Raw genomic sequence first — 13,370 nt, forward strand, 5'->3', positions numbered from 1 at the left:
GAATGATGCAGCAACGATGTCACTTGCTGTGGAAAACGCAACCACCTGTTGGCAAATCGCAGAAACTCTGTGTAATAAGAGGCTAAATATCTCATCCAGCTGGAAGCGTGTGGAAAAAAAAGGAGTTTTTGTTCAAGGTTGGTTTGGTGTGGTTTTATTTTAAAGGGTCATAACGGGTGGTGGTGCGCAAGCATCGCCAGGGAGGCCCCGTCCCATCCGTTCGAATGGAAGCGAGAGTTTGGAGAAAAGCACATTGTTCTGCCACAAACCTACTTGCCGATTCCCACTGAAGTGAATAGCCCTTCATTCCAGCGGGAATTTGTGCCGTCACTTCAAATGTTATGCATATAAGTTAATTTCACACTGCTTCAGGACTTTGTTTTCAAATGACCAAAAGGGTTAAGAGCGGAGAAGTAAATGCTTGCCAAACACCCCGTTCTAAATTAAGGGTAAGGGCTTTTTTTCCATGGGGGGGAAGGGCAGGTGGGTGGACAAAGGCCAGAGCGAGAGGGAAATATGGATGGGAAATAAAGGACAGTCTTTTGTATTTCTACAGCTCAAAGATGCTTTTGAACAGGACTGCTGCCAACTGTGGAAGAAAACCATCTTTTCATGGAAAAAATACGCCAGTAACAACGGATTTACAAGAACTGAGCCAGTGTGTCCTATATGCATTTATTCAATATTATGCAAGATTAATTGTTTGGAGCACATCATGCCTTCAGGAGTGCTCTAAGCATTGGGGAGCCAAATTTAGCCTTGATATCATGAAGTCAAATTTCCTTTTGTATCACAAAGTCCCCAGGATGCCTGATTACAACAGTGCTGAATCTGGCACTGGAAGATGTTACCTACAGACTGGGCACAGTTCTGTTTAAATATAACAAACTGCATTTGCTTCCTTAGCCTGCATGAATCGATGTACGTATTCTGGTGCTACACCTCTAAACATTATATTTCACACAGACTCAATGCCTTTTGTTGTTTAGGAATGAGAAGGAATGAAAATATTATAGCAGATGACAATTTGATTATAGTTGTCACAAACAGGATTTTAAGGGTTGCACTCTCAATTACACTATGGCCCCATTATATTTCCTGCCCATCCTAAGCGTGCTTTAAACTTGGTGTAAATGTAATTATGAGACGTAATTTGCTTTGACTGTTAACTATAAAAGGGGATTTATCTATATGGGACTCATCTATACAGGGAAATGGAATAATTACATCCAATTAAAACATCTACCTGGAATGTTACATCAGCAAAGCCATACCAGCATCAATTATTCTGCTACAATTATGCTCATCAATTTTCCCATGTAAAAAGGCTCTTAGCATAAATAAAAATTGGGCTCTAATGATTAATTCAGTATTATATTTATCCAGGTTTATTGGCATGGTGGAATATATTGGTTTCCACAGAATCAAAACAGCAAAGAGTCTAACAACAGAGTAAAGGACCAGGCATTGAAAGCATCGGCCGAGTGGGAAAACCACTCCAGTTAGTACTCTTTTTTTTTGCTTTAAACGAACTGTCGGCCAAATTTGTTTATGCACTTTTGGAGAAGATGATGTGTACCACCTGAGCAATCCTGAGTCGCAATCCCAGAGCAAATTGGCACGAGAACAGTTTTTTTACTAGCTGAGGATTAGATTTACAGCATTAAATTGACTTCACAAAACTTTGAAAGTCTTCTCATTATGTTGGTTTGCATACCAAAATCTTGATGGATGTTGAACGTCCATTCCAGCTAGCAGTTTGCCTCTAGTAACTCTTTGCCTGAATTCTGTTTTGTTTCGCAGTTACAAATTAATGAGGCCAGTTAATTGGCAAACATTCAGCGTAGCTGAAGACCAGATGAACGTACTATTGTGAGCATCTGATAAACTTAGCCATGCGCAGCTTTGAGAGAAACTGCTGTTCGTGCCCACCATTAAAGGAAATGATCAATTATTACACCGTATGGCAGAAAACGTGGGGGCTTTTACAGAACCCGCTCCCAGTAGATCTTTCAGCAGCAGGTATTGTATATACAGCTATGCAATATTTTCCTTGAAGTTTTGCAAGTATAGTGGATCTCAAATGAAAAAGCACACCCAGATCATAAAGAAGCAAGACTTTCGACTCAATTCTTTAGAGTTTCTGTGTTTTGCTATCAAAAACCTAATTCAGGGATACATTCATCAACATTGTGCCCACAACACTCATGTTCAGATCAGTATCGAGATGCCGCAGAGAAACTGTATTTCTTGGAAAAGTCACCTTTAATTTTGTGACCTGGTTACAGCCTGCTCTAATTCCGAGCCAGCCCTTAGCTGGATCCCTGGGACCCTGGGCAGAGGCATGAGTCCCCTCTCCGCCTCGAGAGGGGCCACCTCACCCACCACATGGGCCTCTGCCTGTGGCCCGGGCACGCTGCTCCCTTTGGAGCAGCCCTGCCCAGAGCAAAGCTATGTGCTGTGCCACAGCCAGGAATCCCTGCGGGCGCTGGCGTGGCAGCAGCCCTCCCGCCGCCCCCCGGACCCTCTGCGAGGGCCGCACAGGGCCATATTTGGTATTCCTCGATGAATTCTGCACAGGGATCGCTCTGCTCCCAAACGGTTCCAGACCCCTTTGCTCTGCCAGAGCTTGCCCGCAGATACAGCCGTTCCTCGCAGGACGGGCTCTGCATCTTTTCACACCCATGCGCTCCATGCTCCCGAGGCTGCCCGGATGGGCACGTCGGGAGGTGCTGTGGAAACGGGCGGCTGTGCCTGGCACCGATCGGGCAGCGCACTACGTGCCTCTCCCGAGGGCTTTGCCAAGGGTAGCGCAAGCGATGGAGGGACAACGGCGGGGAAGTTTACTGTGCCACCACCGGGCCGAAGCGGAGCGCCCGCTGCCAGGAGCCCAGCGCAGGACACGCTGCGTCCCGGCCCCGCAGCGGGCGGCCGCCCCCGTGCAGGGGGAAACAGCCCGTCCAGCCGAGGAGGGAGCGGCGCCGGCCGCCCCCCCGCGCCTCCCGGGGCCGGCCCTGACCAGCCTCTCCGGCGGCCGGACGAACGGGAACTCCCGCGCCCGGCAGAGTGAGCTGCGGCGAGCCCCCGCCGTCCCCCGCTGGACGGGGCATGCGCTGCTGACCGGTCCCCAGGCTGCGGGGCAGCCGCCACCCGGCCCGGCACGGCCGCGCGGGCACCCTCGGCCGTTCGGCTCCCCTCTCCCGCCAGCTTCCCCGCTGCCTCCGCGGGGCCCGCGGCCGGCGCACGCCGGACAGCGGCAGGCAGGACCGGTGGCGGAGCCTCCCTTTGCCCACAGGGGCGAAGCGGGACGGGAGGCGCGGAGGAGGCCGGAGAGGCTGCCCGGGAAGGCGGGCGCGGGAAGGCGCGGGGGGCGGGCGGTGAGTCAGGCCGGGCCGCCGGGAGCGCGGCGCCCCCGACCACGCTCGGGGCGGTGGCGGGCGGGGAGGGGGGAAGGGGGCGGGGCGGGACGTACCAACAGCCCCCCGGGGGAGGACACTGTGGCACCCCCTCCCACCAGCCCTCTGCGCCGCCCGCGTTGCTAAGGGGAACCCCCCGCGGTGCGCGGGCGGGTCTGCGAGTCCACAGCGCGGGTCGGGAGAGGCGGGGGGCGAGGCGACTTACCCTGGGGCGGGTAGAAGGGAGGGGGGGGCGGAGGCGGGGGTCGAGGTAGACGCGCACAACACACGCCTCCCTCTCCCCCCCTCCCCGCGGCGGGGTGGTGTGGCCCGCTCCGAGGAGGGCGGGGAGCGGCGCGCGGCGCCTCCCTGCTCAGTGACACACGCACCCGGCGCGGCGAGGCGGTGGCTGGTCGGGGACCGGGAGCGGGCGGGCGTCGTAGCGGCGGCGACTGGGAGCCGAGCCCGGAGCATGGCAGGGGCCGAAGCCGCTGCGGAGGTTGCCGCTGGTTTTCCCCCTTCGTCGGCTCCTCCCGCCCGCCGGGAACTTTTTCCAGCGGCCGGCGGTACTGCCTCCCCCCGGTGGTGGTGGTGGCAGCGGCGGAGGCAGCCGCAGCAACGGCGGCGGCAGCGGCGGCTCTGCGCGGCGGTGCCACCCGGGCCGGGGCTGGGGCTGCTGGGGCTGGTTTTCTCTCGCTTCTGCTGCAGTAAGTGAAACTTTTTCCCGTTTGCGGCCGGGGCAGGGCGGAGGGGCGGGAGGAGGAGAGAAACGCGAGCCCCGGCGGCGCCGAGGGACTCGGCCGAGTTGGGGGAAACTTTGTTCGCGTGCCCGGCGGAGCGGGGTGGCGGTTGCCTGCCGGCCGCCCTGCGGACGGGGAAGGCGGGTAGGACGTGGCCGGGATCGCGGTAGCCTCTCCCGGGAGCGACTGCGGAGGACGGGGGGAGCTCGGAGCCGGAGCCTGCATCGCGCCGGGGAGCCCCAGGCGCTTTCCCCCGCCTTCTCCCCGAGAAACCCCCCGCTGGCGCCGCCGCCGGGACGCGCGCACACGCCTGGAGGCCGCCGCCGGCCTCGCCGGTAGGAGCGGGTGCCGGGCGTCCCGGGAGGCCGCGGCGGGCCGGGCCGGGCCGCCGTGCCGGCCGTTGGGTTCACTTGCTGCGGCGGGGACCGTTACTGGCGCGCGGGGCCCGGGGCCGGGAGCCGCCCCGCCGCGCGCCGCCGCCAAGTTTCTCCGGCGGCCGGTTCCGAGCAGCCCCAGCCCGGGGCGGGGCAGCGGGGGAAGTTTATCCGCCGCTGGTCCGGTGCCGGGGCTCTTCCCTGGCGGGCGGCAGGTTCTCCGCCGTTATTCCCGTCCCGAACGGCGCGCTTTCCTTGTTTGCGGAAATTCGCGGCTGCTCCCCCCCCCATTCCCTCCCCCAGCCTGTGGGAAGGGCAGAAGGGTGGGTCTTGGTGTGCTCCGGGTGTTCCTCGGGGGGAGGAAGAGTGCGCTCTTTGCTGCTGGCTCGCATCGTTGTCCCCTCTTAATTAGGGTGAAACCAGTGCTAACTGCTGTCGGCTCGTGAGTTGGGATCGCTTATCTCTCCTTGTGAGAACGGGTTTGTGTGCTCTGCATCCTCCTCCTCCTCCTGAGCAGCTACTACTGGGGCACTGCGGCGCGGGGCCCCCGTGCGCCTTGACGTGACTACTCGTAGGAGAATACCAGCACACACCTTCCCACTCCACACTCCCCCGCTTTTTCCCCGTGGAAAACAAGCAAGCGACGTAGCAGTTGGAAACTGAATCAGAGCAGGAATTTTATTTTATTGTTTTTTTTACTGCATGCAGTGTAGTGCGCGTAGTGTAATTTTTACAGCAGTGGAGGATGAGAAGAAGTAGTGGACTTGGGCAAGAGCACATCGAAAACCATCATCCTGCTTTGTATTCCCAATGCAGTGATGAATAGTTGGCAAGGGTGTTTTATTATAGGATACGCTGTGTCCTTTTCCTCTTGAAGGAAGGAAGAACAAGTTAGAGGAGCTAGTCTCTGGAGGTTCATGTGATAAAAATACCGAGGAACTTGCAAGCCGTGCCACCGTAAAGCAGTTCTGTAGTATCTGAGAAATGCTTTTTCAGGGAGGGAGTTGAGGCACTGCTGCTGTAAGATTGTGCTCCTGCATGTAATAGTCTCCCCCCTCTGGCAATGATGTAGCTTTCAGAAAAGATGATTATCGCTAATTTAAGCTTAAACACGTGCGTTTGCTGAAAGACAGCCCTGTGAAATTGTATGTTCTACCTGTCCCTAAAGAAAGGCAACTATGGGAAAGACAGAAGGGTGGGTCTTCCTGTGCTTGGGGTTTATTTCAGAGGAGGAAGAGTAGTTCACTGTCATTCCTCGTTCTAATGGTGAACCTGTTAAGTGTTTCAATTTACTGAGAGCTACTGTGCTCACATAAATTTTGTTCAGAGGACAGATTTGGTCCTAGTCAAGCTAAGTGACAGCTGCAATACTTGTTACAGCACGAGAGTTCTGCAGGAATAGGTGACTGTGTCCTTAGCCAGAGATTACTGGGGTGCTGCTTTGGAGGAGATGAACTGTTTGTTAGTGAAGCAGTCTAAAAGTTGAATTGCTTATGTGGAATTTTTTTTGTGTTGCGTAGAGTATGTCCTGGCTACAGGATTAGATCTCTAAATTGACGGCTTGCTTATTTTTTTAATAGATCATCAGCTATTAAGCTAAGTTGCTGTTGAAATAACTGAAACAAGATCTATTGCCTTCTTGTGTGTTCTCTAGAGCTACTTGGCTGAATGTTTTAAGAAGTGTTAAAGACCTACTTTTCTTCATCTTTAAAATACATCCAACAGTTTTATTTCCCGTGCATAAAACTTTGGAGCTCTTAGTTGATGACAAATGCTTATTAGACAGTGTTTGGCTTTTTGTGGTAAATCGACATTTTCAATATTAAGGCGGCACCACTTTTCAAAACCTTAAGGTTTGAAGACTTAGTTTTCATAGGGTTGGCAAACTTCTTGCACTAGCAGTTTTTTCCCCTTCCTTTGTTCAGGGTGATTTCCGTTCTTGTGCGATTAAAAAGGTGAAGTTAGGGACTTGATATAACCTTGCCAAGCTATTTTTTACATGTAGATGCGAAAGTAATAGTAACAATGAAGTTAAGAGCAGTGGCTTACTATTTTAGTCTCGATGAGTGTAATTCAGATGTCAGTCTTCCCAGATTCCTTTTGGCATATGTGAACTTGACTGATAACACTTCAGAATATCTGCCAAAAGGGGCAATGTTGTGTTGAAATAATGTTCTTTTTCAAGCACAAAATTTGAAAGTATAATCTGTGGATAAAGGGGGAAACTTAAAATACTACTAGTGACTTTTGGACTGTGAGGTAAGGAGCAGGGGAAGATGGTTTTTCACCAATATCTTAGTTTTTAGAGTATTTTTTTTTTGCCCCCTGAAATTTCCCACAATTGTTTTCATTATCTCTGTAACTGTCTCAGGTAAGTGTGAAAGAAGAATAGTGCAATGATTGTGGCTTTTAAGAGTGCTCGTAAATACATTTTTGAGCATGATTAGGTGTTGACAGAACCCAAAGCAGGTGACTGCTTTTGGTCACCGTTTGTCCTACTAGATGGTCAGTTCTGACAGTGTTAGCAAAAGGAAGAAATGAAAGTGGCACCACGAAAAAAATCCCCAACCCCTAGTAGAATAACTTCACTATAAAATCAAACCAATTTTTATGCAATTGTTTTACCTGACAGCTGGAAATGATTATTTATTTGATCTATAACTCCTCAGAGAAGTATTACCAAACGCCTCCCAGCACTCAAACCAAAGAACTGAAGGTGGAAGGAAGAGAGAAAATGTATGTGGAATTTGAAATAACAACTACTTCTCGATTTTTGAATAAAAGTAGACCTGCTTTAATAAATAGTGTTCTTTTTAGGAAAGCAAGACTGTCAGGTTTAGCTTACATGTATGAGTAGTTCTTCCATTTCACAGTTGAACAGTGCGCGATGCAATGAAGTACGCACTAAACTTAGGGGATCAAATTCAGTGTAGCTGCAAACTAGGAGAGATGTATGGCATCCATAAGAAACATCATCATAACCTTGAATTTATTATAAAATAAATTAGTATATGTTGTGGCACGTATCTTTCGGCTGTGCTGTATATGAGGACTTGTGTGCTACTAAATAATGAATTCCTTGTAATTTCAGTGCCTTATTAGTTTGCACACAGTAATAAATTTTTTGCAGAGTTTTTTTGAATGTTAGCATGAATTAAAAACTAAGTGAAATTGTAAAGTGGGGTGAATAGAAAGGAAAAATGTAGAAGATGCATTTTTCAGGGACTTGGTTGAGGAAATAATTATTTTTTTTTCAATTTGAGTTGGTTATGTTAAGCTTTTCAGTAAGGTTAGAAAAAGAAGTGTTTGTGGGCATATGTTTTTTAATTCCCATTGATTTTTTTTTTTTGTTTTTTCTTAAAGCAGCCTGGAGTACAGAGCTCCAGACCGTAGCGGAGCTGAAAAGGTTGGATTCTAAAGATGTGGATAATACAAGTGTACAGTGTACCATATAGAAAAATAGAGTAGTAAATAAAAAAAGGAGATTCCCAAGTAGCTATTGACCAGAACAGTTTATTTAACTAGAAACTTTTTTTTGTAATTTTCAGGTTAAGTTGTGACAAATATATGAGGTCAAGCAAACCAGGTTACTACCTTGGACATGGGAATGTGCGGAAGAGTGTTCAAAAAGACAACAGAATGTGTATTTTCCTCACTGTATGTAAAAAGGCAATGATAATAGTTTAGAAATTCATGTCTGAATACATATTTTTTTTTTGACAATAGTATGGAGAAAAATGCTCTCTTTAAAAAGATGTTAGGGGAGCGAATATGACAATGGTAAGAAAAGGAACAGGAATATTATAAAAGATATTTGAGAAACTGGAGAGAATGAAATGTTGGTGAAATACGTAGTAGGTAGGGCAGTGTATGAAACTGCTGCCTGAAGAAATAGAGCAACTGCACTAGTAGAAATAACAGGGTAACTTCAAATAGGGGGAGAGTTAAACCTGAATTGTTTGATAATGAGCGGGGGGGAAAAAAAAAGCAAGCCAGAAGTTTGTCAAGCCCATACTTCAGGAAAGCTCACTATAGTATGAGGTGTGCTGTTTTGGAGCAGTTCTTAGCTCTCTTTCGTTCTGGTAGGTCTTTCGTGTTCAAGATCACTGTTAAAGTGTGGTGCTCATGTAGAATAAATACAAAATAACAAAATGTAGATGCTAACATTTTAATAAAATATATTGTATAGGCTTATACTTCTTGACTGCTATTTAAATATTAGACAAGACAGTTTCAATTTGTCTACGGCACTGCATGAAAATAGTGCTCTGAGAGAAGTGGTTGTAAAGCTTGCATGGACAGGGCGAAAGGAGGTTGCAGTAATTGTAAATTTTGGGATGAGTGAAAAGCAAAGATGCCAGCTAACATTGTGGCTTGTGGTGTGCAAGAACTCCCATGTATATGGAAGTGAAGTGTAATGCTAGTTGAGTTAGGGTCTGAACGCTTTGAGTATTATAAAAGAATTGTGATGTTGTTTAGCCATTTGTGCTACATAAAGGTTGAACAGTTTCTTGGTTTAAACAATGTGTTTCCCTCCTGCTTCCTTAAATAACTTCATTTTATGTCATGGAATATAAAGATTGTTTGATATTAAATAAAAGAAAGCTCTAACAGGATTTATTTCTTGTAGAGAGTCAAATATCCTGTTTAGAAATATGGTCAAACTTAGGTTTTTATCTTTCTCATCCCCTTTATATATGGCATTGCTCCCAGGATGATATTTGGAAACAAAGGACCATTCTGTAGCAGGAGAAACAAAAATGTTGCCTTTACTGAGCATCTGTACCAGTTGATTGCCCTTCAGGTGCTGGTGGTAGAGCTTTTAGAATATGCAAAATCACAGTTATAAATGCATTTGCTGTGAAAAGGGAAAAGGAATTGAGGGTGTGCTGCTTCAGTAAGCAGTGCACGGGGCTAATGGGTAGCATTTGTGGAGCTCAAAGAAGAGTCGAGTTGAAGCTCTAGAATCAGAAGTCTAAATCTCAGTTTTAAGAAACAAAAATCAGTGAATGGGAGTAGAGTAAGAGAAATACAAAACCTGGTGTACAAACTGGTAGAAGGTAATCTTGCTAATTGCCAGCTATTTGCAGTGCTGTGAGTAAATATTGTCCTTTTTTAGTGTTGATTTTGTTCTTCGTTGAAGAGTAGTAAACTTGGAAGAGTGTTTCTTTCCATCCCGGCTTACACCAGATTGCTGCGGAGTTGGTTTGAGCTGCTGTCCTGTGGTCAAATGCAGCTTTGTCCAAACAGAGGTCTTTATCAGAACGTGTGGCTACAGTCTGGTGAGATAAGTCTGCAAAGAAGTGAGAGTGCTGAGATGTCTTGTCTTGTCTGTTTGCTCTGGGGTCCTGGTACATTGTCATCACACAGCTCATCTCTACGAGGCAGATTACTTTGCTCTAGCACTGTTTGTGTTTGTACTTGGACTTCTTGTTTCAAACTTTGAATGAATATATTGTATTGAATCAGGATTATTTGAACGCTTCTTTGGGTTTTTTTTTGTCCTGATGACTGCTATACTGTCTGGTATATAGATACTAATGCAGAAGTTCCTGTGAGGAATTTTCTTAGAAACCTGATAGTTGGATACTAATTGAATGGCCAGGTTTTCTTAGTGAAGAATAGCTATAGATGCAATTATTTTATTATTATTATTTTGTTATGCCACATATTCTTGTTTTTTGTTATTGTTTGAGGTGTATATGATCTTTAAAGGTACCTTCTAACCCAAACCTTTTTGTGGTTCTATGTGGGATTTTGTGTGGGGATTTTTGGTAGGGTTAGCCTATCTAAACCAAGATTTTTGAAAAGTACTTCTTTGAAGAACAGTTGTGTTCAGTGCCTCAGAAATCATAGCTATTTGAAATAAAGTAATGTAATTTTATTGAGAGGATGGAGAAGGTGATGATTTATTCCATTAGGCATGAGATAAGAAAGCTCGAATCAACCTATCAGAGGTAGAGGAATCATTAACACTATTCTCTATTTCTGGTTAGAAAACAGATAGATTGCCTAGGAAAGAGTATTGCCTAAGTATGGGAAGAAATCCCAAGAATAGCTAAGAAAGAAAAGATGGAAATAGGTGAATGTGAATGAAATACAAGGAAATAGATGAGAAGCAATGAAACAGTGAAATGTACAGTAAAGACCATGTCAGGGGAAATGATTATTGTGTTTCCATCTATAAAATGAGGAGAGATTAAAAAGCTGTTAGGAGAGAGCTCATCTTATTCCCCTGGCTGTGAAAAGACAGCGAAGGTGTAAAATAGTTGGCTAAAATGAGATGTAGGTATGTATAAGTAAGATTTCTTAGAGGACTCATGGCAAATCACAATGTTTGGGATTGGAAGGGACCTCAAAGGATCATCTAGTCCAATCCCCCTGCCGGACCAGGACCACCTAGATCAGATCACACAAGAACGCGTCCAGGCGGGTTTGGAACATCTCCAGAGAAGGAGACTCCACAGCCTCTCTGGGCAGCCTGTTCCAGTGTTCTGTTACCCTTACTGGGAAGAACTTCTTCCTCATGTTGAAGCAGAACCTCCTATGTTCCAGCTTATATCCATTTCCCCTTGTCCTATCATTGGATGCCACTGAGAAGAGCCTGGTTCCATCCTCGTGACAGTCACCCTTTACATATTTATAAACACTAATGAGGTCCCCCCTCAGTCTTCTCTTCTCCAAGCTAAAGAGACCCAGCTCCCTCAGCCTTTCCTCATAAGGGAGATGTTCCACTCTCTTAATCACCTTTGTGGCCTTGCGCTGGACTCTCTCAAGCAGTTCCTTGTCCTTCTTGAACTGAGGGGCCCAGAACTGGACACAATATTCCAGATGTGGCCTCACCAGGGCAGAGTAGAGGGGGAGGAGAACCTCTCTCGGCCTACTAACCACACCCCTTTTAATACAGCCCAGGATGCCATTGGCCTTCTTGGCCACAAGGGCACATTGCTGGCTCATGGTCATCCTGCTGTCCACCAGGACCCCCAGGTCCCTTTCCTCTGTGCTGCTCCCCAACAGTTCAGTCCCCAACTTGTACTGGTACATGGGGTTGTTCTTACCCAAATGCAAGACTCTACACTTGCCCTTGTTGTATTTCATTAAACTTCTCCCTGCCCAATTCTCCAGCCTGTCCAGGTTTCTCTGAATGGCAGCACAGCCTTCAGGTGTGTCGGCCACTCCTCCCAGTTTAGTGTCATCAGCCAGCTTGCTGACCATGCACTCTATTCCCTCATCCAAGTCATTGATGGCTATGTTGAACAATACTGGTCTCAGTACCGACCCTGGAGGGACTCCACTGGATACAGGCCTCCAACTGGACTCTGTCCCATTGACCACTACTCTCTGGCTTCTATCCTTCAGCCACTTCACAATCCACCTCACTACCCGATCATCCAGACCACACTTCCTCAGTTCAGCTGTGAGGATGCCGTGGGAGGCTGTGTTAAATGCTTGACTGAAGTCAAGATAGACCACATCCACTGCTCTACCATCATCCACCCACTGGGTGATGTCCTCATAAAAGGCTATCAGGTTTGTCAAGCATGACTTCCCCTTAGTGAAGCCATGTTGACTGCCCCTAACAACCCTCTCATCCTTGATATGCCTAGAGACAGCACCAAGGAGAAGTTGTTCCATTATCTTTCCAGGGATGGAGGTGAGACTGACCAGTTTATAGTTAGCTGGGTTTTCCTTTTTGAAGACCAGAGTGATGTTTGCTTTCTTCCAGTCCTCAGGCACCTCTCCCGTTCCCCATGATTTAGCAAAGATGATGGTGAGTGGTCTGGCAATGACATCTGCCAGCTCCCTCAGCACCCGTGGGTGCATCACCTCAGGACCCATGGATTTGTGGATGGCCAGGTTGCTTAACTGGTCCCTAACCAAGTCGTCATCAACCAGGGTAGACTTCTCTATCCTGACTTCCTCAGGAGCCCCAGGGTTCCAGGGCTCATCAGGATAGCCTCCAGCAGTATAGACTGAGGCAAAGAAGGCATTCAGTAACTCTGCTTTCTTCTTATCCTCTGTCACCAGGGCACCCTCCTCATTCACCAGTGGGCCTACATTGCCTATAGTGTGAGTTTTGTCTGCAGTGTATTTGAAGAAGCCCTTTCTGTTGTCCTTGACCTTTCTTGCAAGGTTTAATTCCAAGGAGGTCTTAGCTTTCCTGGTTGCCTCCCTACATCCTCTGACAACAGACCTATATTCCTCCCAAGTGGCCTGCCCCTCCTTCCATGATCTGTACACTCTCTTTTTCCACTTGAGTTTGCCCAACAGTTCCCCATTTAACCATGCAGGTCTCTTGGTACCCTTTCTTGACTTCCTGCCTGTTGGGATGCACCAGTCTTGAGCTCAGAAGAAGAGGTACTTGAAGGCTAACTATCTTGGGCCCCTTTGCCTTCTAGTAATCTATCCCATGGGATTTCTCCTAGCAATTGTTTGAAGAGATCAAAGTTGGCCCTACTGAAGTCCAGAGTTCTAGTTCTGCTAGGTATTCTCTTCCTGCTACATGAAATCCTGAACTCCACCATTTCGTGGTCACTACAACCAAGGCTACCCTCAACCTTCAGCGCTTCAACCAGACCCTCCTTATTAGTGAGAATAAGATCCAGCAGCACTCCTCTCCTAGTAGACTCATCCACCATTTGCATCAGGAAGTTATCATAAATGCACTGAAGGAACCTCCTGGACTGTGGATGGCTGGCTGAGTAGGCCTTCCAGCAGATATCAGGATAGTTGAAGTACCCCATGACAACCAGGGCTTGCATTTGCGAGACCGCTGTCAGCTGCCTGTAGAAGGCCTAATCAACCTCTTCGTCCTGATCCGGTGGTCTGTAATAGACACCAATAGCAGTATCACACATTCC

At 47.8% G+C, this 13,370-nt stretch overlaps 1 protein-coding gene across 1 annotated transcript in view; it reads left to right on the forward strand.

Annotated features, from left to right (window-relative positions):
• Nucleotides 1-3,867: 3,867 nt before the first annotated feature.
• The window catches only part of NECTIN3 (nectin cell adhesion molecule 3), a 58,297-nt gene continuing 48,794 nt past the window's right edge, over nucleotides 3,868-13,370 (forward strand). The window contains exon 1 of the mRNA XM_086627198.1: nucleotides 3,868-4,102. Coding sequence (XP_086483324.1) covers nucleotides 3,868-4,102 — 235 coding nt within the window. The remainder of the gene's footprint in view (nucleotides 4,103-13,370) is intronic.

The sequence above is a fragment of the Tauraco erythrolophus genome, chromosome 1, assembly GCF_009769465.1.
Source record: "Tauraco erythrolophus isolate bTauEry1 chromosome 1, bTauEry1.pri, whole genome shotgun sequence".
NCBI classification, from domain to species: Eukaryota; Metazoa; Chordata; class Aves; order Musophagiformes; family Musophagidae; genus Tauraco; species Tauraco erythrolophus.